This window comes from Mastomys coucha, unplaced genomic scaffold, assembly GCF_008632895.1.
Source record: "Mastomys coucha isolate ucsf_1 unplaced genomic scaffold, UCSF_Mcou_1 pScaffold5, whole genome shotgun sequence".
In the NCBI taxonomy this organism is placed as follows: Eukaryota; Metazoa; Chordata; class Mammalia; order Rodentia; family Muridae; genus Mastomys; species Mastomys coucha.
Genome location: NW_022196911.1, coordinates 79,999,588 through 80,026,357, shown reverse-complemented (window position 1 = coordinate 80,026,357; position 26,770 = coordinate 79,999,588). Strand labels below are relative to the sequence as shown.

Sequence of the window (26,770 nt, the reverse complement as noted above, 5' to 3'; positions counted from 1 at the left end):
GAAAACAGCCAATATAATAAAAGATCCAATTTTGATAAAATGGAAAACATTTAAAAATTGGCTGCCCTGAGGCTAGAGATGTAACTGAATGGCAGAGCAGTCATCTAGCATGTTCAATCTCCAGCACTGCTGGAGAAAAAAGAAAAAAGGAACTGTTGTCCTGTATTTCCTCCCACTGAGGCTCAGCTTTGCAATGATAAAAGTGATACATTGGGGCAACAGTAATTATTCAGTGTGGGGGAGGGGCAGGTGGGGTAAAAAGAACATATTTACCTGAGGTGAGGGGACACAGTAACAAAAACAAAACAAAAGAATAACAAGTAGTCACTTTAAAAATAACTATTAATTGTGACAGAGAAAGAGGGAAGATGGCCCAGTGGTTAAGCCACTAGCTGCTCTTCTAGATGACCTGGATTTGATTCCCAGCCCCTAAATGGCAGGTCACAACCATTTGTTACCTCCAATTCCAGGGGGAATGGGATGCCCCCTTCTGACCTCCTCAGGCATGAGGCATGTATACAAGCATAGCCATACATTCAAACACACATTATTTACTTTATAAAAAAATTAAATCTTTTCTTAAATTACTTTATGCTTATGGGTGTTCTGACTGCCATGTGTTCGTACACCACATGCATGCAATGCCATCAGAGGCCAGAATTGGCCATCAGATCTTGGAAAACTGGAGCTACAAAAGATTGTGAGCTGCCATGTGAGTGCAGGAATTGAACCCACATCCTCTTGAGGAAGCTGTATGCTCAACCACTGGGCCAACTCTGTTTTATTTTTCTTTTTAAACACTTACTTTTTATAAGCCATTTCTCCAGCCCAGAAAAAAACCTCATAAATAATATATATTTATATATAAATATATACTTATATATAATAAAATATATACTAGAATTTAAAATGATACCCATATGCCATTTCAATTTTTTATGTATTTTAAAAAAAAAAACTTTCCAGGCTGGAGAGATGGCTCAGTGGTTAAAAGCACTGACTGTTCTTCCAAAGGTCCTGAGTTCAAATCCCAGCAACTACATGGTGGCTCACAACCATCCTTAACAAGATCTAATGTTCTCCTCTGGAGTGTCTGAAGATAGCTACAGTGTACTTACATATAATAAATAAATAAATCTTAAAAAAAAACTTTTCAAGATCCTCCTGCCTCAGCCTCCCAAGTACTGAGATTACAAGTGTGCACCATCAAACTCAGCTTAAAAAGAGAGAGAGAGAGAGAGAGAGAGAGAGAAAGAGAGAGAGAGAGAGAGAGAGAGAGAGAGAGAGAGAGAGAAAGAGAAAGAGAAAGAGAAAGAGAAAGAGAAAGAGAAAGGGGGGCATTTAAAAAGAATATTACTGTAGCCAGGCAGTGGTGGCATATGCATTTGGAAGGAAGAGGCAGGCAGATTTTTGTGAGTTCAAGAGACCCAGTTCCAGGACAGCCAGGGCCTCACACACACACACAAACAAAAAAAGCCTATCTTGAAAAGCCAGGGGAAAAAATAATACTAATTTAATTTTATTGTATGTACTTATGTGCCACATGCATACAGAAGCTCAGCATGGAGAGAAGAGGTGTGAGACCCTCTAGAACTGGAGTTGTAGCCAGTTGTGACTCTGCAGTAAGTGCTCTTACTGTTGAACCGTCTCTGTAGTTGTAATCTTCAAACCCCCTCTTCTAAATAGTCATTTCTCAGTATTTGGTCCAAGCCTGGCCTTGAATTTGGCAATCTTCCTGCCTCGGTCCCCCAAGTGAGCTGCTATATATTCCTCTTCAGAAACAATTACTAAGCTGAATTTATAATAATGATTCTTTTGTTCTCTTTACATTTATCTATCTAACTTATTATTTCCTGTTTTTGAACCTGATTAAAAAACCAGAAGGACTATGTATTGATTCATTTGTTTATACGTGTTCCTATGAATCATCTATTTTCAGTGCTACACAATATTACACTGTGAAAGTCCTAGCATTCAAAAAGTCTATTTGTATATATTTAGAGGATTGCCCTCTGCTTTCTCTCTTTTTTTTTTTCCTACTATGACCACTAGTGACACAAACAGGCCCTATATTTTGGAGTAAGATTACTAGGTTAAAGAGGGTAAATAAAAACTCAGCATTATGAAAGACTTATTCAATATGGACATGCGGTTTCCTGAGGCAATCATGCCATTTTCACTCCACTCCCAGAGGCAGTATAAGATGACAATATGATTGTAAAATCTGTGATTTGGGCTCCTATTTCTGTGATTGGTAATGGGACCAAGCATTTTCTTGAAGTTTATGGATTATCTGTGCTTTCTATTCTGTGAAATATCTTTTTCTCTCTTTGATCTTATTTATCTATTTGATTGCCGTTTACGTACTAGTACTAATCCTGTTGCAGGTGTAAATACTATAAATGGCTCCTCTTTACTTTGTGGCCTATGTTGTCAATTTCCTATCTGGGCGAACAGAAGTCCCTGAACAGACAGAAGTAATCAGTTGTTTCCTTTATATGATGTACTTCCTGTCTGTAGCTTGATAAACTCTTCTCTATCTTGAGGTTTTAAGGATATCCTAAAATTTCATACTTTTGTCTTTTTGATAAACATTTAAGTCTTTACTTCAATTGAAATTGGTTTTGAACATCTGAAATGAGGTGCGAATGACGGCTCATTGGCTTGGTATTGTTACTGATGCTTCCCCTCTTCCTCGTGATCACGATACCCACTGGATCATGCAATGAATCACAAGTGTATGGGGCTGCTTCTGGGTAATTGTGTTTCGTCTATAACTCTGTCCTTCCACAAATATCACAGCTGTCTAATTAATATGGCTTCATAGTAAACCTTGGCATCTCATCTGGCGAATATATTTTGCCTCCTATTTCTTTAGAAGTACATTTTGTTATTGTTTGAAACAGGGTCTCACTAGGCAGCCCTACGATTTGCTGTGTGCAGTCCAGCCTGATCTTGAATATACAGCAATCCTCCTGCCTCTATTTTCTGAGTGCTGGGATTACAACTACAACTATTTTAGAAATTTAGCTATTGCCAGAATTTTGCTTAAACTTTAGAATTAGCTTGATAAATAAGTGAATTCAGGGAGAGCCAATACCTTTGTAACAGTGTCTGCTGTTGACGCTGACCTAGATAGTCTTTATTGCTGTTCATTCATTAGGATCTCCTCCAGAAGAGGACTGAACATTTTTGTTGTATTTGTGCCTTTATATTTCATGAGTTTTAATTGAGATTTTAAGTGATATATTTTTCAAAACTGTTTCTCTAAACAATTACCGTAAAGAAGTCTTTTCTGGTGGGATCCGGTAGCACATGCCTTGAATCCCAACACTGAGGAGGCAGAGGCAGAAGGCTCTTCTATGAATTCAAGGTTAGGTCAGGCTGGTCTACACAGCAAGTTGCAGGCGGCAGGGCTACAGAATGAAACCGTTTCAAATAGAAGTAAAGAAGTTTGAAAAAATAAGACCTTTCCTGAAGTGTTAAGGACTGAACCCAGGACTCACGCATGACAGCCAAGTGCTTTAGTCTGGAGGTGTACCCCAACAGCAAATGAATTTGATGTTTCACTTTTTTTTTCTTTTTGAGTAAAAGCCTGCCTCTACCTCCCAAATAAAGGCACTCACCACTAAGCCCTGCATGTCTGACATTTGTACTTAGAAATTTTGTTTGGTTTTAAATAATTTAGTAATAAATCTGGGGGTTCTTTGAGTCTTCCAAGTAGACACCTGAGCACACACGAGTCCTCAAGCCTTTTTATTTTTTTTAAAACAGGGTCTGATGTAGTGAAGGCTGGCCTTGAATCTCCCAAGTCTTAGGATTTCATGGAAAAGTCATCTTGCTCTAGAATTTCTTAAGTTCTTTTCTTAACTTTCTACAATAGCAAGGGCTCCCAGCATGGTGCTGAGTGGACACAATGACACCAGAGCCTTTGCCTAATGTGGATGTTTTGAACATTTTGTTACTACATATGACATATCACATGAAATGGCTGTGGGTCTGCTTAACAAGGGGTAAGGGCTTAGTGATTTTTATCCCCAGCACAGGAGTAGAAGTGGGAACACATAAACAAGAAAACTACCATGTTATTCTACATTGAATTTTGTCCAATTTTCCCCAATTTCTTGAGATGATGAACCTGTTCATTCTTTCTTATTCTACTAGTACATGATAAATTACATCATTAGCTGCCCCTAAATTCATCAACCTGGCTTTTTAAAAAGCCTGTTAATATCTACTTGTAGAATTTAACTGCTCATGAAGGGTGGAGACATCTTTTAAATGCTGCAAAAGTGAACAGAACGGAGATGGTAGGTGCTATTTCAATTGTCTGGTGTTGCACTGCCATCTTGTGGTGGGATGCCATAATTGGCAGTCTGTAGCTTTAAAATTGTAACCAAGGTATTTCACTCTTAAAGAGTATCCATCATTTAGTGAAGCTCTTCAGAGAAAGCCAGGGATAAATTCCACCTAAATGACACACTAAAAAGCAGTGGAGATTTTGAGCTCTTCTCATATGCCTGTGGTTCAAGCCTCGGATTAGCTGCTGAGAGGCAAGCTCTTCAGGCCGGGAATTTCAATTCCAGGTTGGTCATGACTCAACTAACTCTCGTGACACACAGTCAAGAAGTTGTCAACAGAGAATGCTAATCTCTCCAGCAACAATTATCTTAAGCCTTCCTCAGAAGCACACTCAAGTTCCAGTCTCTCCAATTTTGTCAGTAATCTTTTTCATGCTTGTGAAGTATGGAAGTTTTAGTTTTTAAGGGAATTAGTGAAAGAAGGAAAAGCTTGTTCATGGGAAATGTTGGTAACAGCATGAACCACCTTGGCTCTTACATGGTATTTTAGTCAGAAATACCATTGTTCTTAGACAGTCCTCGGGATAACCTTACCATTCTGAAACTGTGTCTCTACTCGCAGGTACTGCCGGAGCAGATCCATCACCACAGCCTTCATGTGGCCACGGATGCCACTTCGGTACCTGTGAATCATGACAGAGCAACACCATTAAATGAACCCAGAGGCCACACTTACTCTCTAGATTGTCCCCTGAACTGCTTTCCCACTGAATACAGGGCATACCTATAGCTTATATTTTCAGGTTGAAAATTTTTAATTTAAATTTTAAAGTGAAAAGTAACTTCAAACAGAGGAAAAGGGAAGTAAGAATAGCAGCCCAGCATCACCGCACCCTGGACTTCACCCTGGACTTTCACTAAGCTTGAAATGGCTAAGGGACTTTTGAAAAGTTTTAACTATCTTAAAGTTGAAAATGCTCTAGATAACTTTTTTGTCAAATACCTGGATCCATAAAATATAAAGAATAAATATCATGTTGGAGTCTATCCTAGAAGAAAAACTAGGATCTTCATCAAAATAGCAAATAAAAAGAAAACTGTAGAATTTGGGGGCCATAATAACTGACAGAATATCATAAAAGCAGCAGAAATAGTGAATGAGTCCAGTCACAGATTTAAGAAGTAACAAGACAGAACAGACTTTCTGAGAAATAAAGTACTTTCTTTTCTCTGGAAGTCAGACTGACATAATCTTTGTGCCCGAGATTGAAAGCAAAGCAAGCATGAGGCTCTGGAGCCCCACGTGACTACCTCTGCACCAGCTGGACAATGCTCTGGGTGTTCATGAAGAAGACTTCCCGCTCAGACTTCCGGTTCAGTGTAGCTGCATGACTATCTAGGATGTTGGCAATCTAAGGCAAAAGAAAAAGAAAAATGAAGCTCCTCCTGCCACAGGGACCCAATGCACATACCTCTGCATCAGCACCACGACCAGACAGTCTTCTTGGTTACAGCATGACAAATCCTGTGTCTCATGTTGCCAGTACTAGAGTTAGTACAAGTTTAGACACTTGCTAAAGAAGCAAGCAATCTATAACTTTTTTCACCCTTCCCCAGATAGACTAAGGACCACATCACGAACTAAATTTAGTCAGAGTGTGACAGGTAAGAAGCCATCTGAGACCAAAACCCACACCTCACACCTGGTCCCTTACTTACCTACCTTTACTCCCCACATAACCAAGCATTACAGGCAAAGGGTAAGGATGCTGCCGAGGTGGCCAGGCAGTGTCAGACAAGCACATTACCAATATCCTGGCTGTCAATCTTACAGAAACATGTCTAATTAGGGCCTCTCCTGAAAGCACAGTGATATGGAATACATAGTCACAGTGCTTTCCTCACATAGTGTGAGATAGTTTACACTTCACATATAGTGACTCATATCCTGAGACAGGTTTATGAAGGATTCAATGCTTTTGGTGGCAAAATCATAGACAGTAAGGAGTAGCCAAACAGAAAGGCCTCCTAGAGCATGAACTCTAGTGGCCGCCAGAGGAAGATGATGACAGTGTTCCCCATAAATACCTGCTGGCTGGGAAACTGACATAGGACTGATGTGATATTGCTAGCATACTGAGCCATTTCCTTCTTAATAGACTTCTCCACATTGAGGGGGATCCGGCCAGAGACACTGGTCATGATATCCTGCAGCTCTAGCAGAGGCAGGGAGGGATCTCTTAGAGTCTTCATCAATCGTTCTACCCAGTCTTTTACCTGTGGAGAAAGAAATAATCAAATGGGATGCAAAGGCAACACAATTCCCCAAATAAATCCCTGCATCTCCTGCACTACCATGCTGGTGCTTCCTTTAGATTTACTTACTTTACGTGAATGTGGACCACATGAGTGCCTAAGAGTTATAGATGGCACGCTAGGGATCCATCCTCTTCAAGAGGAACAAGTGCTGTAACCCTGAACCATCTCTCTACCCCCACCCCACCCCCGGTGCTTATTGTCAAGCTTCAGCCTAAACATCAAATACTGCCCCAGTCTGTAGTTCAAAAAGGAATAATCCAAGCAAATGACAAAATTAAGAAACAAGGACTTAAAATGTCAAGTACAGTCAGACATGGTAGTGCATGCCTTTAATCCTTGGGAAGCAGAGGCAGAGACAGAGGCAGTCAGGTCTCTGTGAGTTCAAGGACAGCCCAGGTTACAAAGTAGTTAAGTTTCAAGACAGCCAGGGGTACACAGAGATACCCTGTCTCAAAAAACAAACTTCAAGGCCAACAAAGAAAGGTGGGGAGATTACACATCAAATAACATTTTCCTCTTAAAAAAAACTTCTTCATGAGCCGAGGGTATAGCTCAGTGGTGCAGTGATCACATAGCATGTTTGTTTAAAGCCCTGGGTTCGATCCCCAGCATCAGAAAGAGTGAGAGAATCAATCCTAAAGAAAGTTCCTCCTGAGACTGCCAACTCCTCTAGAGAATGGACACATGGATTAGGGAGTGGTTCGCACCCTGCTGCTGAAGAAAGGGTCTGGAAGACAGTATCCGCTCATCACGTTCACCAGGTTATCCAGGACATAGTGGAAAACTCGATGCAGCTTCTCGCCTCTGAGCGCTGTGCTCTGGATCTGTGGTAGACTGCCTGTGTGAAGCTCAGCCTGTGGTCACAAGAGATCATCGGTCATTATCGTCTACTCTGGGCAAAAGTCCACTGTAACTCAGTCACTATCAAAACCAAGACACCCCTTTATGACACACACCTATTTGGAGAAAAGTCAGTGGAAGACACACTGAGAAAAAGACTGAATCTTAGCTTTATATTGGCTAATGCAAGTTCCAGTCCCACATTACTGTAGGCACAAAGTCATAAAATCGGGAGGAACAAAAAATGATTAAGAAAATGTTGATAAGAAGCTAACCATGGTGGCACACACTTGTAATCCCAAAACTCTGGGAGATAAAAGGGAGGAAGAGCAGGAATTCAAGATGGAAGCAAAAGAAGGACAGGGCCTGGGGAGGTGGCTCAGTGGATAAAAGCACTTGCTGCACAGGCATCAGAACCTGAGTTCAGATCCCCAGGACCCACAGAAAAAAGCTGGGTGTAGCCACACACATCACTGTGCTTGTGGGGAGCAGAGGAGTGAGAAGCAGGACTGCTGGGAATGGCTGGCTGCCAGCCTAGCTCCAGGTTCAATAAGAAAACCTTGTCTCCAGAGAATAGGGTAGAGTGTGATAAAGCAGGACACCTAATGTCCTCCTCTAACACACATATATGCAGATAGCACATACACACATGCCCTCCTCAGACACACATACATGCAGATAGCACATACACTCTCACACACATGTCCTCCTCTAACACACATACATGCAGATAGTACATACACACATGCCCTCATCTAACACATACATGCAGATAGCACATACACACACCCTCACACACATGCAAAATAGGACGGACGGAGGGAAAGGAAGGGAGAGGACAAGGAACCAGCAAACCAAGCACCTTCACACTACTGTGTTTTTCACCCTCAGAGTGGTTTTTAGTGCCTTCCTCCTCACCTGTTGAACTTTACTGGGATTGTCCAGCTGCATTTTGGCTATCACACAGCCAGGGTCAAGTGCTGCCCCAGGTCGCTTGACATAATGGACGCAGCCAGATTCTACAGCTGTTAAAGTCATCACCATCTTCATTACCTGTAATGAAGATTTAAGATAGAGCCTGATCTCCCTTTATGGACATGAAGAGTTTAAAGGTCAGGTTCCTCCTATCATCTCAATTGGAAAACACTTAACACCCCCAAATAGGAATCTATCAAAATCTCTAGTGAAATACTAAGGCAATGGGTAAATTTCTCAGAAGTAAATCTAAGGCTGATAACAGATACTGATTCCTCTATTGCATTTAGGTTTTTGTCTGTTTTCAGGGATCATTTTGCCCAAAGCTTGCTTTGTAGCTGAAGATGACCCCGAACTCCTGACCCTCCTGTCTACCGTGTGCCTAGCACTTTTCTTTTAAACACATTTTGCTGCTGTTTGTAAATGTGTCTGTCTGTCTGTCTGTCTGTCTGTCTGTCTGTCTGTCTGTCTGTCTATATTTATATTAGAAGTGATGGAGGGACTGGAGAGATGGCTCAGTGGTTAAGAGCACTGACCGCTCTTACAAAGGTCCCAAGTTCAATTCCCAGCAACCACATGGTGGCTCACAACCATCTATAATGGGATCTGACTCCTCCTTCTGGTGTGTCTGAAGACAGCTACAGTGTACTCATAAACATAAAATAAATCTGTAAAAAAAAAAAAGTGATGGACCGTCTGTCCTCATGATAGCATAGCAGCATTTTCCATACTTTTCCTTCACCTACCACCAGCCCAGTGAGTACACCTTCTAAATCTCTCAGAAACATCTTCTCTTGCAGTGTCTTTGCACTAGGCCCTCTCCATTTCAGGTCTAGAGTACTTTTTAAAATCTACCATGAGATGTCCCTTCATGGCATTTACTTCTGATATGGTCCCCCAAACCATCGCCCTACAGTCTAAATCTCATCATATCATTTTGTCCATTTAAAATCCTTCAGTGATTGCCCATGGGCTTCTGGACAGTCTTATCCTAGGCTCCCTAAAGATTTCGATTTCCTTCCAAAGGCAGCACCTTTACCTGCCCTCACATCAAACTTTAATCTACCTTCAGTGGGTTCTAACATATCACACTACCCTGCTCTGTGCCTCCGGGTTAGGTTAAACACTGTCTCCTGCACATCCTCACCTGATCTAGCTTTCTGTCTTGTCACAGTTAAGACCAGGCAAACGACTCTTCTTGTGGATGTCTTTCCTTACCCAGCACCCTCTCTCTGTTCTTAGACTTCATCCTTCATTACTCACCTGCTATGCTCCCATTCTACCTATCATATTTTCTCTGTGCAGCCAACAGTTAGCATAACACCTGTCACTTAGTACTACTGCTACTATATTTTTAAAGCTCAAATTTCTTCAGTCAAAGAAAATGGTGGGGTTTTTTTTTATTGTTTTTAAAGTCTTAAGGTGACAATCCACATGAAATGAACTGATGATCTTTCTTTGTTATTTTCAATCCTAGTTTATACCCATAAACCTACATCCCCTCCCATGACCCAACAGCCTATTCCCCACCCTGACCTCAATCTCTGCATAGCACTGGCCAGCAAACACATGGCCACCATCTTCCACAATATACTGGATTAACTTTCCAGCAGACGGTGAGCGCATTATAGACGGGTCATTTTCCTTCTCAAACACACAGGTTTTATTGCCAATTGTGATTCGGTATCTAGGAGATAAGCAGAGCAGGCAATCCAATAAAGCACTCAGGTTATAAAAAAGTGAGAGAAAATGTCAGTCTTAAAAACAACAAAACAAAAGCCACACAGAAAATATCACATATACAATGCAGACATATAAAAAGGCATTCATTGTATCTTTGTTAATAATTTTTAAATTACATGTTTATTTTATTTAGTTTACATGTGATTGTACCATGTGTGGGCACATGCAGTTATAGAGGTCAAGGACAACTTGCAAGAGTGGGTACTGTTCTTCTACCATGTGGGTTCTCAGGTATCAACCAGGTGTCAGGCTTGGCAGCAAGGGCCTTATCTATCTAGTTATCTTGTTGGGCGCTATTTATAATTTTAGTATCAATCTTTAGTCAAAAGTTGGAATCAATAAATTATGATATATTCATATCATGGAATATACTATAACCATTAAAAATAATAGATATTTATATAAAAATACAAAGATAATGACAATATAATAACTAATATCCCCTTCCTCCTTCTCTTCCTCCTCTTTCACTCTCTCTCTCTTCCTCTCTCTCTCTCTCTCTGAAAGGACCTCACTATGTAGTTCAGGCTGGCCTCAGTCCTCTTCAGCTTCCTAAATGCTTAGAGTTACAGGCATGAGATACCAAGCTCAGCTATAACTAACATTTTGTGAGCCGGGCAGTGGTGGCACATGCCTTAATCCCAAAATTTGGGAGGCAGAGGCAGGTAGATGTCTGAGTTCGAGGCCAGCCTGGTTTACAGAGTGAGTTCCAGGACAGCCAGGGCTACACAGAGAAACCCTGTCATGAAAAACCAAGGAAAAAAAACAAAAAACCAAAAAAACAAACTAACATTTGTGGAACAATAACTATGTTATAGACAAGCACTTCAAGTAATTGGTTCATTCAATTCTCACAGTAGTATGGAGGGTGTCATACACACACACACACAGAGAGAGAGAGAGAGAGAGAGAGAGAGAGACAGAGAGACAGAGAGACAGAGAGACAGAGAGACAGAGAGACAGAGAGACAGAGACAGACAGAAACAGAGACAGACAGAGACAGAGACAGAAACAGACAGACACAGGAAGGGAGCTCAGAATGTACTTCAGTTGGTACAGTGCTTATCTAGCATGAATGGAGCTCTGGGTTCAATCCCCAGCACCACGTAAATCAGGTGTGGTGTGTGATATAATTCAGCACTCAGGTGGTGGAAGCAAGATCAGAAAGAAGTTCAAGGTCACCTCTACATAGCAAGACCTGAGCTAAGAGACCGTGGGTGGGTGGGGTGGGGAGGGGAGATGGCTCACTGGATAAGAACACTTGCTGCTCTTGCAAAGGACTGGAGTTAAATTCCCAGCATTCACATGGTTGCTCACAACTACCTGCAACTCCAGTTCTAGGAGATCCAACTCCCTCTTCTGATCTCTGCTGGCTCCTGCACACACACAGTACATGTACATATACTCAGGCACACATAAAATAAATATTGATTTAAAAAAGAAAAAGCACAAATAGTATTTAACAGATACTTATTTGTGGATATATTTAAAGGAAAAATAGTCTGCCCCTTTATGTAATTCTTGCATGCATTATATAAATTCTAATAAATATACAAGATATTATCAACTGTGGTTGTTTATTTCAAGGGGAAATTATTTTTCCACATTGGAGTGGTAGAGAAACATGTTTTCTTTCCTTAACAGAGAGAATCTCACAAAGTTGTATATGCTGGCCTTAAACTCCTAGGCTCGAGCTCCTACTGCAGCAGGAATAGTTGAAACTCTAGGCACAGAAGACAATACCCAGCTTGAGACATATTTATCATTACAAACATTTTTGCACTCTTAAATTTTAAGTATATAAAACTTTTTTGTTGTTTTTAATTGAAAAAATGAATATGCCCCAAAAACAAAAACAAACAACACCTGGAAAAATCCCAGGAGCTAAGGAATAGTAAGAGAAAGAGTTAATCCAACAGCAAACAACCGGCCTCATCACTCACCTGTCCACCTCCTCCTTCATGTATGTGGTGTAACTGCTGCCATCATAGGACAAGAGCAGGCCACCATCACTCAGCCGATGCACATCCACTTCCACACACGAGCCGTTCATTATCACCACGTAGGAGTTGGGAGACTGTCGAGTCACCTGTAAACAAGAGCGGAAAGCCAAGCCATGATCCCTTCCCAGCACAGCCTCAGATACAGGTGGAGCATTTACAGTACAGGTGAGGACATCTGTCAGCAAGAGTGGCAATGCTAGTGCTGCTTGCACCAGTCCTGCTGCGAGCAAACAGGGGGCGCCAGCTTTTCTCTGTTCCAGCTGTGCCCTGCCTCTTCATACTTTTGGAAGTATGTCACGGTGAGAAATAACTGGATAGATTTTCATAGAATCACTAAATACTGATTCCTAAGACTGTCACCAATGGCTATACTATTGTTTACAGATTGGAATAATCTGTAAACAAAAGTGAACTTTTCGCAGTCTCTCAACCTAAGAAAACTAGTTTTTAAAAAAGAAGATAGAAACTAAGGTGTAACTCTGGCGGGGATTGCATACCTTAAGTACATATTTGATTCCTTCATAGATAAGTTCAACATCTACTGTGTTCAGAAGTGTGTGAGCAGGAAGGACTTGACCCCTGAAAGAATGACAATATATGACATACTCATTTCTATAAAGTTCTAATAAGTTATAAAGAAATCTCAAAGATTATTGTGATATTTCCTGAAATAGTAAAAAGAGAAAATACCTAGATGATTATCTGTAAAGGACTGATCATATAAACTATGAAAAAAAAAATAACTGAAATTTCTTTTCTACATTTAATCATGGTAAGATATACAAAGCATACAACTTACTGTGTGGAATGAAGGAGTGTGTAAAGTTCTGAGTGTGTGCTGTTGACAGGAACACAAGACATGCCAAGGACCCAAAGCCTCAGACTCATGGGAAAATGGCAAAGCCTTTCAAGGGTGAAGCTCAGAGAAATGGAAAAGCCTTCTCTTGGTCCTAGTGCAAAAATGTGTGCAGAACTTCCACCACAGCTTTCTCCCCTCAGATATTTACAGCCTGAAGATTGTTCCCAATAGATACCACGCCTACCAAGGCTACCTAAACCTGTATCTCTCCTTGATCCAGCTGCATACCATAAATCCTGCTTCCCTGTTTACCTGTGTGTAATAATCCTGCCTCTTTGTTCAGCTGTATTTAATAAACCCACCTTTCTGTTCAACTGTATATAATAAATACACGGAGCTCCCGGGATGCCGCGATTTCATCATTAAAAGCCCAATCCACCCGACTCCAGATATTTCTCTGTGTGTCTGTCCATGTTTGTCTTTTCTTTACTCCCTCAAGGTCCACTCAGGTCCAAGCCATTAGAAGCCATACAAGGACACAGCAGCAACTTAATCGTTTTATATATATAGAAGTATATAGTCTTAAGTCACACCACTGATCAACTATTTAGAACGTTTTTACTTAGCAAAGGGTAGCACTCTATTAAACAGTGACTGCATTTACATAAGAGTCTTCCTAGAACCTGGCAAATGTTCTGTTTGTGTGAATTTTGACTATTCATGATACCTCTTGATTATAAAATCATACAGTTTATCTTTTTGTGTGTGTGATTGGATTATTTCACTTGGTCCAAACCTCAAAGTTCCTCTGTGTTTTAGCATGTGCTAGAATGTCCTTCCTCTTTAAGATTTGATAACATCCTGTGATGTGTATACACACCCACCACTATTTGTTTATCCTATTCATCACGGATATACAGGCTTTTCCAACCGTGCAGTCACTATGAGCAGCACTGCCGTGGAAGTGTAGGCATCTCTCTGAGAGTCAGCTTTCACTTCTTTCGGTATATCCAGAACTACTCTAGCTGGACCACTACAGCAGGAGATTCTGAACTTCATGAGGAGTTTTCATTCTGTCTACCATAGGGGCTGCATTGCTTTACATTCCCACCAACAGTGCCTAGGGATCCCAATTTCTCCATATCCTTGCCAAACCTTATTATTTTGTGGTTCTTGATAGCAGGCATGAGAGTGAGGTGATAATTCATAGAGGTCCTGAATTGCATTTTCCTGATGATGAGTCATATTAAGCATCTTCTCAAACACAAACTATTATAATCATTAAAAAGAAAGAAGCTTTTCAAATAGTGATAAGAAACACTAAAAGATACTATTAAGTGAAAACAAGCCAAGTGAGGAGCAGTTAACTAATGGCTGTGGCAGGCTGTACTTATGCACATATATGCACAAGAAACAAAGAAAGAGTCCATGAACCTGAGAGGGTGTGGAAAGGGACGGAGGAGATAACATGGGAAGAGCTACACAGAGGAAAGAGAAGGGGAAAACGATAATATTACATTTTAATTAAAGTTTAAATTTTAATTAAATCTTAATTTAATTATTAAATTCTAAATCTTAAAAAGATAAGAATAATGCCGGGCAGTGGTGGCGCACGCCTTTAATCCCAGCACTTGGGAGGCAGAGGCAGGCAGCTTTCTGAGTTTGAGGCCAGCCTGGTCTGCAGAGTGAGTTCCAGGACAGCCAGGGTTACACAGAGAAACTCAGGGCTATACTTGAACCTCCCCAACCCCCTACCCCCCCAAAAAATGAAAAAAAAAATGAAAAAAAATTGCCAATCAAAAGCAAACTTTAAGGGCTGGTGAGATGGCTCAGTGGGTTAAGAGCACCGACTGCTCTTCCGAAGGTCCAGAGTTCAAATCTCAGCAACCACATGGTGGCTCACAACCACCCGTAATGAGATCTGACGCCCTCTTCTGGTGTATCTGAAGACAGCTACAGTGTACTTACATATAATAAATAAATCTTTAAAAAAAAAAAGATAAAATAAGAATAAAATTAGGTTTAGAAAAAAAGCAGAAGGAAGCTGGGCGTGGTGGCACACACCTTTAACCTGAGTACAGGGGAGGCAGAAGCAAGACTCTGTACAGTTCAAGGCCAGCCTGATCTTCAACATGACACACAGGGCTCTGTTATACAGAGAAACCCTGTCTTGAAAAACCAAACCAAAAGAAAAAAAAAACTATTTATTATTATTATTATTATTGTTATTGTTATTGTTATTGCTATTATTATTATTATTGAGATAAAAGCAGAAGGTAAGAAATAAACATCACATGTATACACTTAAAGAAACCTGTAATATGGATTGGCTACAGGGAAGAACACTGGATATCAAGAAACAAATTAACAGATGCTTTTCCATTATGCATCTTTTTGAACTACAGAACATGTAAATCTATTTATTGTTTTTTAAGATGAACTTGATAGGATTAGTGGTTTATTAATACCTATCGTCCTAACACTTAAGCTGAAGTAGAGCTGGCCCTGGTGGTGTGGGTTCAGTAGAGCTGGCAGGCTGACTAACTCAGCTTGCACACAGGCCCAGAGCCAGGGCTTTGAATTGGCTTGCCCCAAAATCTACCCCATCTGTGAGCTGTTGAAGCTTGTCAAGGGGGCAGGTTCTGCAGAACCAAGCTGCAGGATCTCTATGACTCAGAATAACTGCAGGATACCCAAGGAGTCAGGTAAGGATCTAGTATTGATAGCAGAAGCCAGAGGCCTTGAACCAGACCAGTGACTCATTGCAGTAAAGCCGTGGGCAAAGCTTCCACATTGAGATTTTTATAAAATTATTTTTTACTTTTAATTTTCTTTAGGGGGAGAGGGTGAAGGGCAGGTATGGAAGGCCTGGGAAATGACTGCAATTGGGGTGCATGATGTGAAATTCACAAAGAATCAAAAAAGTTAAAGGAGGAGGAGCTGAAGGAAAGAGGAAGGAAGAGGAGGAAGAAGCAGCAGCTGCTGCTACAGCTGTCACAGTAGAATGACTGTCAGTTTAAGGCCAAGATCCTGTCACAAACAAACAATTTAAGTCAGGCTTTGAAATAATAATAAAACAGAGAGTACTAAACAGAGAATAGCTGAGTTACTGGTAGCCACTTGAGGTGGGTAAAGCGTGTATGCACATTATCTGTACTGGTCACATACTAATAAAAACAAATTATGAGGCAGGGCATGGTAGTGTACATCTTTAGTCCCAGTGTTCTAAAGGCAGAAGCAGGAAGAGCTCTGTGAGCTCAAGCCTAGCCTAGTCTCCATAGTGACAGGACAACAAGGGCTACACAGTAATACTCATCTGAAAAAAACAAAAAAATTCAAACCAAATTATGCCATGATACATGGCATGTGCCTATAATCCAGCACTTGTACAGTATAGGCAGGAGGATTGTGAGTTTAAGGTCAGCCTCAGCTGCACAGTGAGTTTGAGGCCAGCCAGGTCAACATGAAACTGTCTCAAAATATGCCCTCCCCAAATACAAGTTTACAAGATGAATTAAAAATGGAATGTTGGAACTGGAGAGATGGCTTATTGCTTAAGAGTGAGTGCTGGCTGCTCTTCCTGAGGACCTGAGTGCAGTGTCCAGAACTCACATGGAGTGGTTCACAACTGGCTTTTAACTCCAGCACCAGGAGACCCAGCAGCATCTTCTGGCCTCTGTCACACATCCACACATATGTGGCATTTAGAAACACACATAAGTTTTGTTATGTTTTATTCTTTTTAAAGAATATTAGGTTCAATGGGTTGATATATCTATAATGCTAGCACTCTGGAGGCTGAGGCAAGTGAACTGTGGGTTAGAACCATCTGGGCTGCTTAGGAATTCAATGCCAACATAAGGAGACTGACTCAAAACAACATGACACAACAAACAAAAAGAACACTAAAGGATGTGTTAGCACATTTTTACACGCACAGGGAATCAAGTTAACTAGGTTAGAGATATATGTTGAGGACTGAAAATGAAAAAGAATGGACTGGTGAGAGGGCCAAGGTATGCAGGGAGTTGAAAGTCATACCTGGGGATTTAGATTTGAGTCAGAAAGGAAATGCAAGCTGCTGAAAGCTTTAGTACATGAGAGTAACATAGTGAGATGTTTATCACAGGGCTTGAAACCTCAGTTCAATGTTCAAAAATTTGCTTCTTTTCTTCCTTTCAGATACTCTGAAAGGGGGCCAATATAAGTCTAACAACGCAGAAGGAAATAAAGTGCCTGTGGTTAAAACGTGCGGATGGGATTAGCCCTTTGGACCATTCCCCTAGGGACTTGGGCAGAGATTAGTCTCTGGAATCAACATACAAAATTAGTTCAGCATCATACAAGTCTGACCCTACACTTGAAAGACTTTCAAGGTCATCCTGAATACCAGCCTCAGCCATTACCTTCTGAAGTGTAGCATAGCTAATTCCAAAGATATTCAGGGTTTGATGGTGGAGAAATGCTGGATTTCATCCCAAGGTTTGAGGAGCTTTGCTCAGGAAATTGTGTTTGGTACAGCTGCATGTCAGTGTTTGAAAAACCAGATTAATCTCGGAGCTGAGGAGATTCCTGCTCTAAAGGCATGAGGGTCTGGGTTCAGAGTTCCAGGCACAGTGGCATGTGTCTAACTCCAGCACTGTGGTGATCACCGTGGAGGAGGCTGGGGTAGTGAAGACAAGCATATCCTGGGAGTTCATTGGCCAGCAAACCTAGCTGAATTAGTAAGCTCCAGGTTCAGTGAAAGACTGTCTCTAAAAATAAAGTGAGGCCAGATGTAGTGGTTGGTATGCGCCTTTAATCTCAGCACTCATGGGGCAGAGGCAGGTGGATCTCTGTGAGTCAGAGGCCAGCGTCTCACTCTATACATTGAGTTCTAATATGGGCAGGGGACAGAGAGACCCTGTCTAAAAAAATCAAAAAGGAAAACAGTAACACAAACAAAGCAAAACCAGCCAACTGAACAAAACCCATAAACATAAAATACAAACAGGAAAGATACCCAATGTCAACTTCCAACTACATGTTTACACATGCACATACTCACATGAACACTTACAAACACATACGCACTTACAAAAAAGAAAAGGTGACCTATTCTACTGTGGCATAAACTATTCCCAGCCATCCCATCTTTCCTTTGCCACCAGTTCAGGAATAATAACTAGTAATGATAAAGTGCCAGGAAGTTGCAGAAAAACAAATGGGCCTTTGAGCTATAGTCCTGTCCTCAAGCATTGATTGGCTAGCAAGGACACAAAAACAAAGCTTACCTCTCTAAGGAGTGGAGGAAGTTAGAGATGCTATTCCTCAAGCTCACATCTGCTACGTGGAGAGCCCCACACACAACTCCCAACATGGTGTCAGGTCGCTCTGCCTACAAAAGAGGACAGACCAAAAGCATGGTCACATGATACCACAGCCACTCAAATTTATTATGAAGAAACATCCTTCTTTACATAGTAGTTTTTTGAGCCAAGCATGGTGGTACACACCTGTAATCCTCGCACCTGGGAGGTGGAAGCAAGGAAAATCAGGAGTTCAAAGATCACCCTTGACTACACAGTGAGGTCGAAGCCACTTTTATTTCATTATTTTATTTGCCTGAATGATATAAGTGCACCATGCATGTGCCTAGTACCCTTGGAGGTCAGAGGGCAGCATCAGGTCCCTAGGAGTTACAGGTGACTAAGAGTCATAATGTAGATACTGAGAACTGAACTCAGGGTCTCAGGAAGAGCAAGAAGTGCTCTTGGAGGACACAAGTCATCTGCCAGCTCCCATGAGACCTTACAAAGCAATAGGGAAAGACTGGGCGTAGATAACAGACAAGTTATTCAAGAGGACAGAAAGCCATTAGGTTGTCCTGGTTCTTTCTCATATGTCTTCTTTCTTTCTGCCTGTCTGCTTGTCTGTCTGCCTGCCTTCCTTCCTTCCTTCCTTCCTTCCTTCCTTCCTTCCTTCCTTCCTTCCTTCCTTTCATTATTGGTAGTGGACAAATGCATAAAATATATTGGTAGTAAAACTCACAATGTGAAATTCTACAGTTTTAGAATAGCTATATTAATTGTATAGTTCACTGAGATGTATAAACTTTGGGTCTCATTAACTGTCACATGAGGTAATTTTTAATTGCAAGGGGTTTTTATGATAAACATAAATATTTTAAAAAGAAACAAAAACAACAAACAAAAAAATCTGTAAATTTATCTTTAGAATTTGAAGAGATTTTTCTTCTACTCATGTAAAATTTTCATTAAGCAAATCAGACTAGCTCAAAAACAGACATTTGTGAGAAAAAAAAGAGTCTAAGGTACAAAAATTTAATATGTGATAATTTATTAAGAAAACAAAATGGAGGGCTGGCGAGATGGCTCGGTGGGTTAAGAGCACTGTCTGCTCTTCCAAAGGTCCAGAGTTCAAATCCCAGCAACCACATGGTGGCTCACAACCATCCATAATGAGATCTGATGCACTCTTCTGATGCGTCTGAAGACAGCTACAGTGTACTTACATATAATAAATAAATCTAAAAAAAAAAAAAAGAAAGAAAGAAAACAAAATGGAACTAGGTAGTGGTGGTGCACATCTTTAATCCCTGCACTTGGGAAGCAGAGGCAGGAGTTCGAGGCCAGCCTGGTTTTCAATGCGCGATCCAGGACAATCAAGACTACACAGAGCAACCCTGTCTTAAAGAGTAAAAACACCAGCTGCCAGCCTGATGACCTGAGTTTGATTCCCAGAACCCATGGAGTAGGGAGGGAAAGAACTGACCCCTAGAAGTTGTTCTTTAACATTCACATGTACCATTGCATGTACTCTAGAAGACAATAAATAAATAAAATGCAATAAAAATGTTTTTTTAAAAAGAAAGAGAACAAAGTGTTATATACTCTAATAGTTGACCTTTAGACTTAGATGAATCTAGTAATTTAACCAAATTTATAAAAGAAAGTAGAGCCAGCAGGATAGCTCAGAAGGGTGAGGGTACTTGACCCCAGGTTGAGTTCAATCCCTGAAATCTATATTATAGGGGGAAAACTGCCTCCCACAAATTGTTCTCTGACCCCCACATGCACTTGCCCCTCTCCTACAAAGACTGTGTAGTACAGGCATAAGAACTCTCTTTTGACTTGTGAATGATAGATGAGGACTCTACCAAAATAAGCTACATCCCTGCCCTGGAACAAGAACTTATAAAGTTCTAAAACCAATGTTAATCTTAGATTTTTTCCAGGTAATAAGGAGCCATTTACAGTAGAATCAAATCTCATCTGATGACAAGACCCGATGATGACAGAAGCCTATAAAAGCCAGTCCCCAAATGCCATGTAAGCAAGAGGAGAAGCACACACCTGCACTTTCTCTGCGATCAGTCTATCCAGCCAGCCAGTGTCAATTCTGTTCAGCTGAAAGCTTTCTGTCTCCAGCAGTTTGATGAGGTATTCCACTGTAGTTCGAAAGTCACCCCGAATAGACAGCTCCTTCAGTGCCACCACCATATTTCTAGGGGAAGAATAGAAAATGTTGTTACAGCAACAAATATTTTGGTGTTTCTCAATCATTTGAAAGAATTGTTTCATTCTTTTTGAGTCTTAGCAGAAGGACAGATAATTCCAAGGACAGATGAGGGTACAGACGTAAGTCTGTGCATTTTCACAAACTCCAGATAGGAGAGCTTCCAAGAAGTCAGGAAACAGAAGTTTTGATTGATATTACCATAAGAGCATCAGCAAATTGCAAACAATTTGCCATAAGAGTAGAGACAGACCCACTTTTTGATTTTCATCATTCTACTCATTTATTGCTGACTAGCTAGAAGCAGGGTGGCACTTATTTTCTATACCCTAACATCTTATTTTATCAATTTATATATATGTTCCATGTAACAAAACAAACTTAAAAGGTATAATTTAGTAAATTTTGACAAGAATTCCATACCCACCCTGCAAAAAAAGCAACAGACTGGAGTTGGCTGACACAGCTGCATGCTTTTTTAATGCCCTTCTCTAAGCCCAATGTAATCATACTTGCTCACTTCATAATATAGTAATTACTTGTCCTTCTTCCCTTAGGTTATAGTACCATGAGGACACAGACTCTACTTGGTCTTTACTGTACTGTCAGGCCCACCATGATAGTAACTGTTGAGTGTAATAAATTTATGACCGGCTGGAGAGAAGGAAGAACAAAGCAAACAGACCAAAAAGAAAATAGGCGCTGTGTTTGGAAACACTGCAGCTAAAACAGAGGGCTCGCAGACAGTGAGAGAGGTAAATCTGCTGATAGGAAGGGAATATGAACTATATGCTTATTGTTCAGGGGATATGGTAGTAACAGCATAGATATATTGCTGTTTTATGGTATTTATATTATGAGAAACAGTGCTGGATGTACAGGCTAAGACTAATACAGAGAATAAGATCGAACAGCCAACCAAAGAGTACAGATTAAATGCCACAAAGAAAGCTCTGAGCTAAAACACTTTCTGGTACAGTATCAGGAAGCAAATATATTGCAGAGACTATTTTAATATGATAAAAGGTGACCTAGTTTGTCTTATTCTATAGAGAAATATAGAAAGCAGACCAAAAGAAAGTAGTGAGAATTCTGATCAGGGCTTTGGACATATCCTATAGAATAAATATAATGGTCTGCTTAATCAAGACTGAAACAAAAATGCCAATAGAGACCAGCCTGGAAACAAAAATGAGACAGGCAAAGTGTCAGGGACTGTCTAAAATACTCAATTCATGTCCCAGTTAAATGAGGCAGCCACACGAAACTTCTACAAGCTGGCTAGACAGGTTAAGGCACTGCTGCCAAGCCTGATTACCAAAGTTCAATTCTCAGAATTCACACAGTGGAAAAACTGACTCCTGCAGGCTGTAAACACACACACACACACACACACACATATACACATACATACACACCACATCAGATTATTAAAGCAATATAACACACTGAGAGACAACTTTATACATTTTTTTGATAGCACTATTATAATTTTGAAAAATTTTCACATACAGTCTTGAATAAATGTAAAGAAGTATACACTACAAAGAAGAGGAATAATCAGACCTCATCACTTTTGGAAGCATTGTTGCAAGCTTAAGAACTGGACTGGAGAGGTGGCTCAGCAGTTAAGAGCACTAGCCGCTCTTGCAAAGAACCAGGGTTCAGTTGTCAGCACCTACGTGGTAGCTCACAACAATTTATAACTCTAGTTCCAATGGCTCTGACCCCTCTTCTGAACTCAGTAGACACCACTGTGCATGTGGCTCACACGCATACGTGCAAGGAAACCATTCATACACCTAAAATTAAAAAAAAAAAATCTAACAGCAATAACAACAACAAAATCTCTTAAGAATATTAACAAATACTAAGGGAATACCCATTCTGTGTACAGTTCAAAGGTGAAGAGAACACTATGAAATCAGTGGCATAGGCAACACACCATTAAAACTTTAATTGGAACAGAAAGAGAAGCTTGGAAGTAGCTCAGTAGCAAAGTATGCATAAAATTCTGTGTTCAATCTCTAGCACCACAAAGAAAAACAGAAGGGAAGGAAGAGAGGCAGGAGAGAGAAGAGGAAGTGGGAAGAAAAGGGGAGAGGGAAAGGAAGGAAGGAAGACAGAGAGAGGCAGATGAACTAATTTTGAATCTAGGACAGATATTTTAAAGCATATACTAATCAAAATTACATCCTAAAGCCCAATTTTTATGCAAACAAAACTGCTGATAATTTCATATTTATAATTAACAGAATATTAATATTTAATATGCCATTTATATTTATGTAAACTGTTCCATGCTTTAGAATAATTATTCTCTTTTCATAAATCAAGTAAGATTTTATTATTTTAAATGTCAGGACACCATGGTGATGATGGTCAACAACACTGAATATCTGAAAATGCTAGGATTATCACCAGAAATAAAAAAATCGTAAGACTATGAGGTGATTAAAATGTAAAAAATGTTGATTCCATGAGGCATGTGTATATCAAAGCAGCATGCAGTATACCATTAACTACACAGATATTCACATATATGTGTATGTATACAAACATACCTTTATACATACACATATAAATTTTACCTGTCAAATTAGAAAATTTAATGCATGTAAGTTGCTCACAGCTATGTAGTGAGGCCCTGGGTGAATTCCCAGGACCTTAGAAGAACTTTATCTACGATTTATCTGATACCAAATTCACAGTCAAGAATCTACCTCCCCCCAGTAATATTACCATTACTGCAAAAACAAAAACAAATCCAACACTAAAGCAAATAACTTCACTTTCAACAAAACAAAACAAAACAAAAAAGCAAAAAACCTTGCAAAGACTCAAACAAATCTGCAGAGTAGTACAGAACAGAACACGGCATGGATTCAAGTACAGACAAAGGTGTATTTCTTCAAACAAGTTCTCCACAGCAGCATCCACAGCAGATAAAGAGTGGTCAATACCTTCACTGAGGATTTGCCTAATTTTATTAAACAACACGCAATGAAATGCCATCATACTCACGAGATTGCTTCCTCCCTGTTTTCTCCCCAGGAAAAGCAGTGACCGAACTGAGAATCAGCAAATTCATGAAGTCCCCCAGCAGCAGCAACACTGAAATAACCCCAAACGTTCTTATTGCTGCGAAAATTAAGTTCCTGAACTGTTCCAGAGCTGGGTTTAAACCCCTGTTAGAAGATGAAGAACAAAAGAGACTACATTTAGTGGCAGGGAAAAAACAATGATACTTGATGTTCAGGCTCTAGGTTCATTAAGCACAGGTGACCCAAAACCATACAAGCCAAGGTCCAGAGCCACAACCCACGGATGCTCCGAGTGACTTAAATGAAATTAAATGGCCAGTGCAGCAACCATCACGTATCTGCTCTCCAAATCTTCTATAAATTTCCCTCTCAAAATCCAGTCCAAGACTTCAAAAGCATGTCCTCTGACACCTGTCTTAACATTAAACCTTTTAAGTGAAGGGTTACCTCATCTGGGTTTTCACTGGTGATCCGAGCAGCAATCACATGGCCCCTTGGGCAAGGAACATGAGTAGAATTTTCAAAATCAATGGGAGCATCACCCCAAGGAGATACCCCATACATCATACGAATATCCTTGATCCTAAATAGAGGTATCCCCATGGCGATCTGAAAGGTAATAAAACATGTCATTTTCCACAGTCCCTTTCCTTAACAGAGAGAAGCTATCAAAATACCTAAGAGTCTTTGCATATTTTGTAATTACTACTAAAGCATTCTACTTTTGTAATCTGCACTCTACAACTATCTAAGTTACATAAAATAAAGCACAATGCTAAGGGTTATTTGCTAGGATCAGTCCCCTTTCCTAAAATGTCCCCAAATTCCTAATGCAACAGACATTTTCCTCTGCTGTCATTTTTCCATGGGGGAATGAGAATAAAATTATCTAAAAAAAATCAAGAAGTTCAGATAGGTAAAAACCCTTAACAGCATTATACTTGTCTCTCATGCTGCAAACCACAAGAGTAAATAAACCTTTAGACTTTAACTTGAGTGGCTACTCCTACAAAGGGAGGACAAAAAAACTAACCAAGGAGGGATAAGATCAACATGCATAAAAATACCATAATGAAACTCTTCTAAGACAGGGTATGGCTACGTAGTCCTGGCTGGCCTAAAACTTGCTATGCAGACTAGGTTGACCTTAAACTCATGGAGATCTGTCTGACTCTGTCTCTTGAGTGCTGGAATTAAAGGCATGTGCCAGTACCCCTGTTAAAGCTTGTTATTTTATAAAATTAATATGTCCTAATAAGAGCCAGTGAAGATAGTTCAACAAAGTCACTCACTTCCAAGGCAAAGGACCTGAATTTAATCTCCAGAATCTATGACAAAAGGAGAGAAATCAACTCCTGAAAGTTGTCCTCTACCTTCCAAACACATGCTGTGGCATGCACACCCATACACATAATTTAAAAAAAAGTAAAGAAACCCACAAAACTCTTTTTAGTGCAAGATGTTGTTATTCTAAGAACAAACTAGGTCATATAAGATTACCAGCTAGGTATTTTGTCATGTTCTCATAGTCCAAGCTACTCAAGAACTGCTTGAGAGTAGCTGATTAATTTCCATACTAAATTCAGCAACAATATGGTCCCTCTAGAGAGCAGGGACCACCAGGTTGCCTAAGAGGGATGAACTAGCCCAAACTGGAAATAAAGCAGATTAAGTAATATCAAATCTTATCATTTGCGTCTACTATTTAACATACTATTTGTTTCCCAGGCTGGAAGACGATAGAATAATAGCTACCTACCACTTTATACGTTATTTTTAGAATGTGTACTACTATTGTTCACCTCACCCAGAGTTGTTTCAATAAATAGACTAGAATCAAAAATGGGAACTAATACCAAAGTTATGGAGCTTACTATAATTAAATAAAGCAAATTGTTCTTTAAATTCTTTATTAATTAAAAAAGTATGTGCATAAATGTTTTGCCTACATGTCTGTACAACATGTGCAGTGACTGAAGAAGCCAGTAGAGGGGATCATATCTCCTTAAACAGGAATTACAGACTGTTGTGCACCAAGTAGGTATTGGCAATCAATCTGTGACCTCTGGAAGAACAGCCATCTCTAACTCTTGGAGCCATCTCTCCAGCCCCAAAGCAGACTGATTTTAAAGTTTCTTCTCAAAACAGTTTATTGACTGTGTTTATATGGAAGATACAGTACTATTGTTTAGTTTGAATAACATCAGAAAACTAACCCATATGACATAACCCATATTTATGAGAAATAAAGGTTCTTGCTTATTTGTCCTTTTTTTGAAATTCCCTAAGCTGTGACTTGAGTCCAGGTCAGGGTGACTCACCTGGAGCTGTGCTGCAGGAAGATTGACATCAGCCACCATCTCTGTACAAGGATGTTCAACCTGTAGCCGAGGGTTCAATTCCAAGAAGTAGAAGCTTCCATCCTGGCTATACAAGTACTCCACAGTCCCAGCACTCACATAACCAACCATTTTGGCAAGTTTCACTGCACACTTAAAGGAAGATAGGAGACTGTGAGTCTACCACTTGTCCAGCCATTGCGTCACTGTAACTCCATACAGCCAGCTGTCAACTACCCAGTGCTTAGATAAGCCACCCAAAATTCTGACCCACGTTCAAGATAATCATACCCACTCTGACTACTATATAATGCCCTGAGATAACAAACTCAGTGACAAAGTGGGAGAAAAGAGTGTTTACACATCAGATCACAAGCAGTCTCCCAATTAGACCAGAGGGCATAGAGGCAAAACAAAGATGGTAGCAAACTCTTCACTGACTCCCAGTTCCCAGGACTCCTAATATGTTCATGTTCTTAGAAACACTGCTACTGTTAGAGATTGGTTTCTAATCTCTCATGTAGCTAGTGACTAATCTCTTACAGGGACCACATCTTCACCAACAGGATTCAAGTGCTGGCAAGTAAGATGCATAACATATAAATCAGATGTCAACCATGTAGATGAAAACATGTAGTTAAGAATTGCAAATCAAAATAGGGTCACTGTATTTCTTGGATCTTTTTATTATATATAGCAATTTAACATGTATCCTAACCAAGAAGGTCATTCGGAACTGCAGATGGAATGATGCTATTTTGAAAATTAAAATCTGTGATGCTAGTCTAACACTAAGGCAGAGGTTAACAAGGAAACGTATTGAAACGCCTTTAATCCCAGCACTTGGGAGGCAGAGGCAGGCGGATTTCTGAGTTCGAGGCCAGCCTGG

At 40.2% G+C, this 26,770-nt stretch overlaps 1 protein-coding gene across 6 annotated transcripts in view; it reads right to left on the bottom strand.

The window, feature by feature from the left end:
- Positions 1-26,770, bottom strand: part of Acaca (acetyl-CoA carboxylase alpha) — a 268,630-nt gene that overhangs the window by 131,212 nt on the left and 110,648 nt on the right. For all 6 annotated transcript variants that reach the window (XM_031350925.1, XM_031350927.1, XM_031350930.1 and 3 more), the window contains 13 exons: positions 25,864-26,034; positions 23,990-24,151; positions 23,523-23,686; positions 20,336-20,486; positions 18,254-18,357; positions 12,679-12,760; positions 12,122-12,267; positions 9,972-10,122; positions 8,379-8,513; positions 7,328-7,474; positions 6,390-6,578; positions 5,613-5,713; positions 4,896-4,984 (listed from right to left, as the gene is read on the bottom strand). In XM_031350925.1, coding sequence (XP_031206785.1) covers positions 4,896-4,984; positions 5,613-5,713; positions 6,390-6,578; positions 7,328-7,474; positions 8,379-8,513; positions 9,972-10,122; positions 12,122-12,267; positions 12,679-12,760; positions 18,254-18,357; positions 20,336-20,486; positions 23,523-23,686; positions 23,990-24,151; positions 25,864-26,034 — 1,792 coding nt within the window. The remainder of the gene's footprint in view (positions 1-4,895; positions 4,985-5,612; positions 5,714-6,389; positions 6,579-7,327; positions 7,475-8,378; positions 8,514-9,971; positions 10,123-12,121; positions 12,268-12,678; positions 12,761-18,253; positions 18,358-20,335; positions 20,487-23,522; positions 23,687-23,989; positions 24,152-25,863; positions 26,035-26,770) is intronic.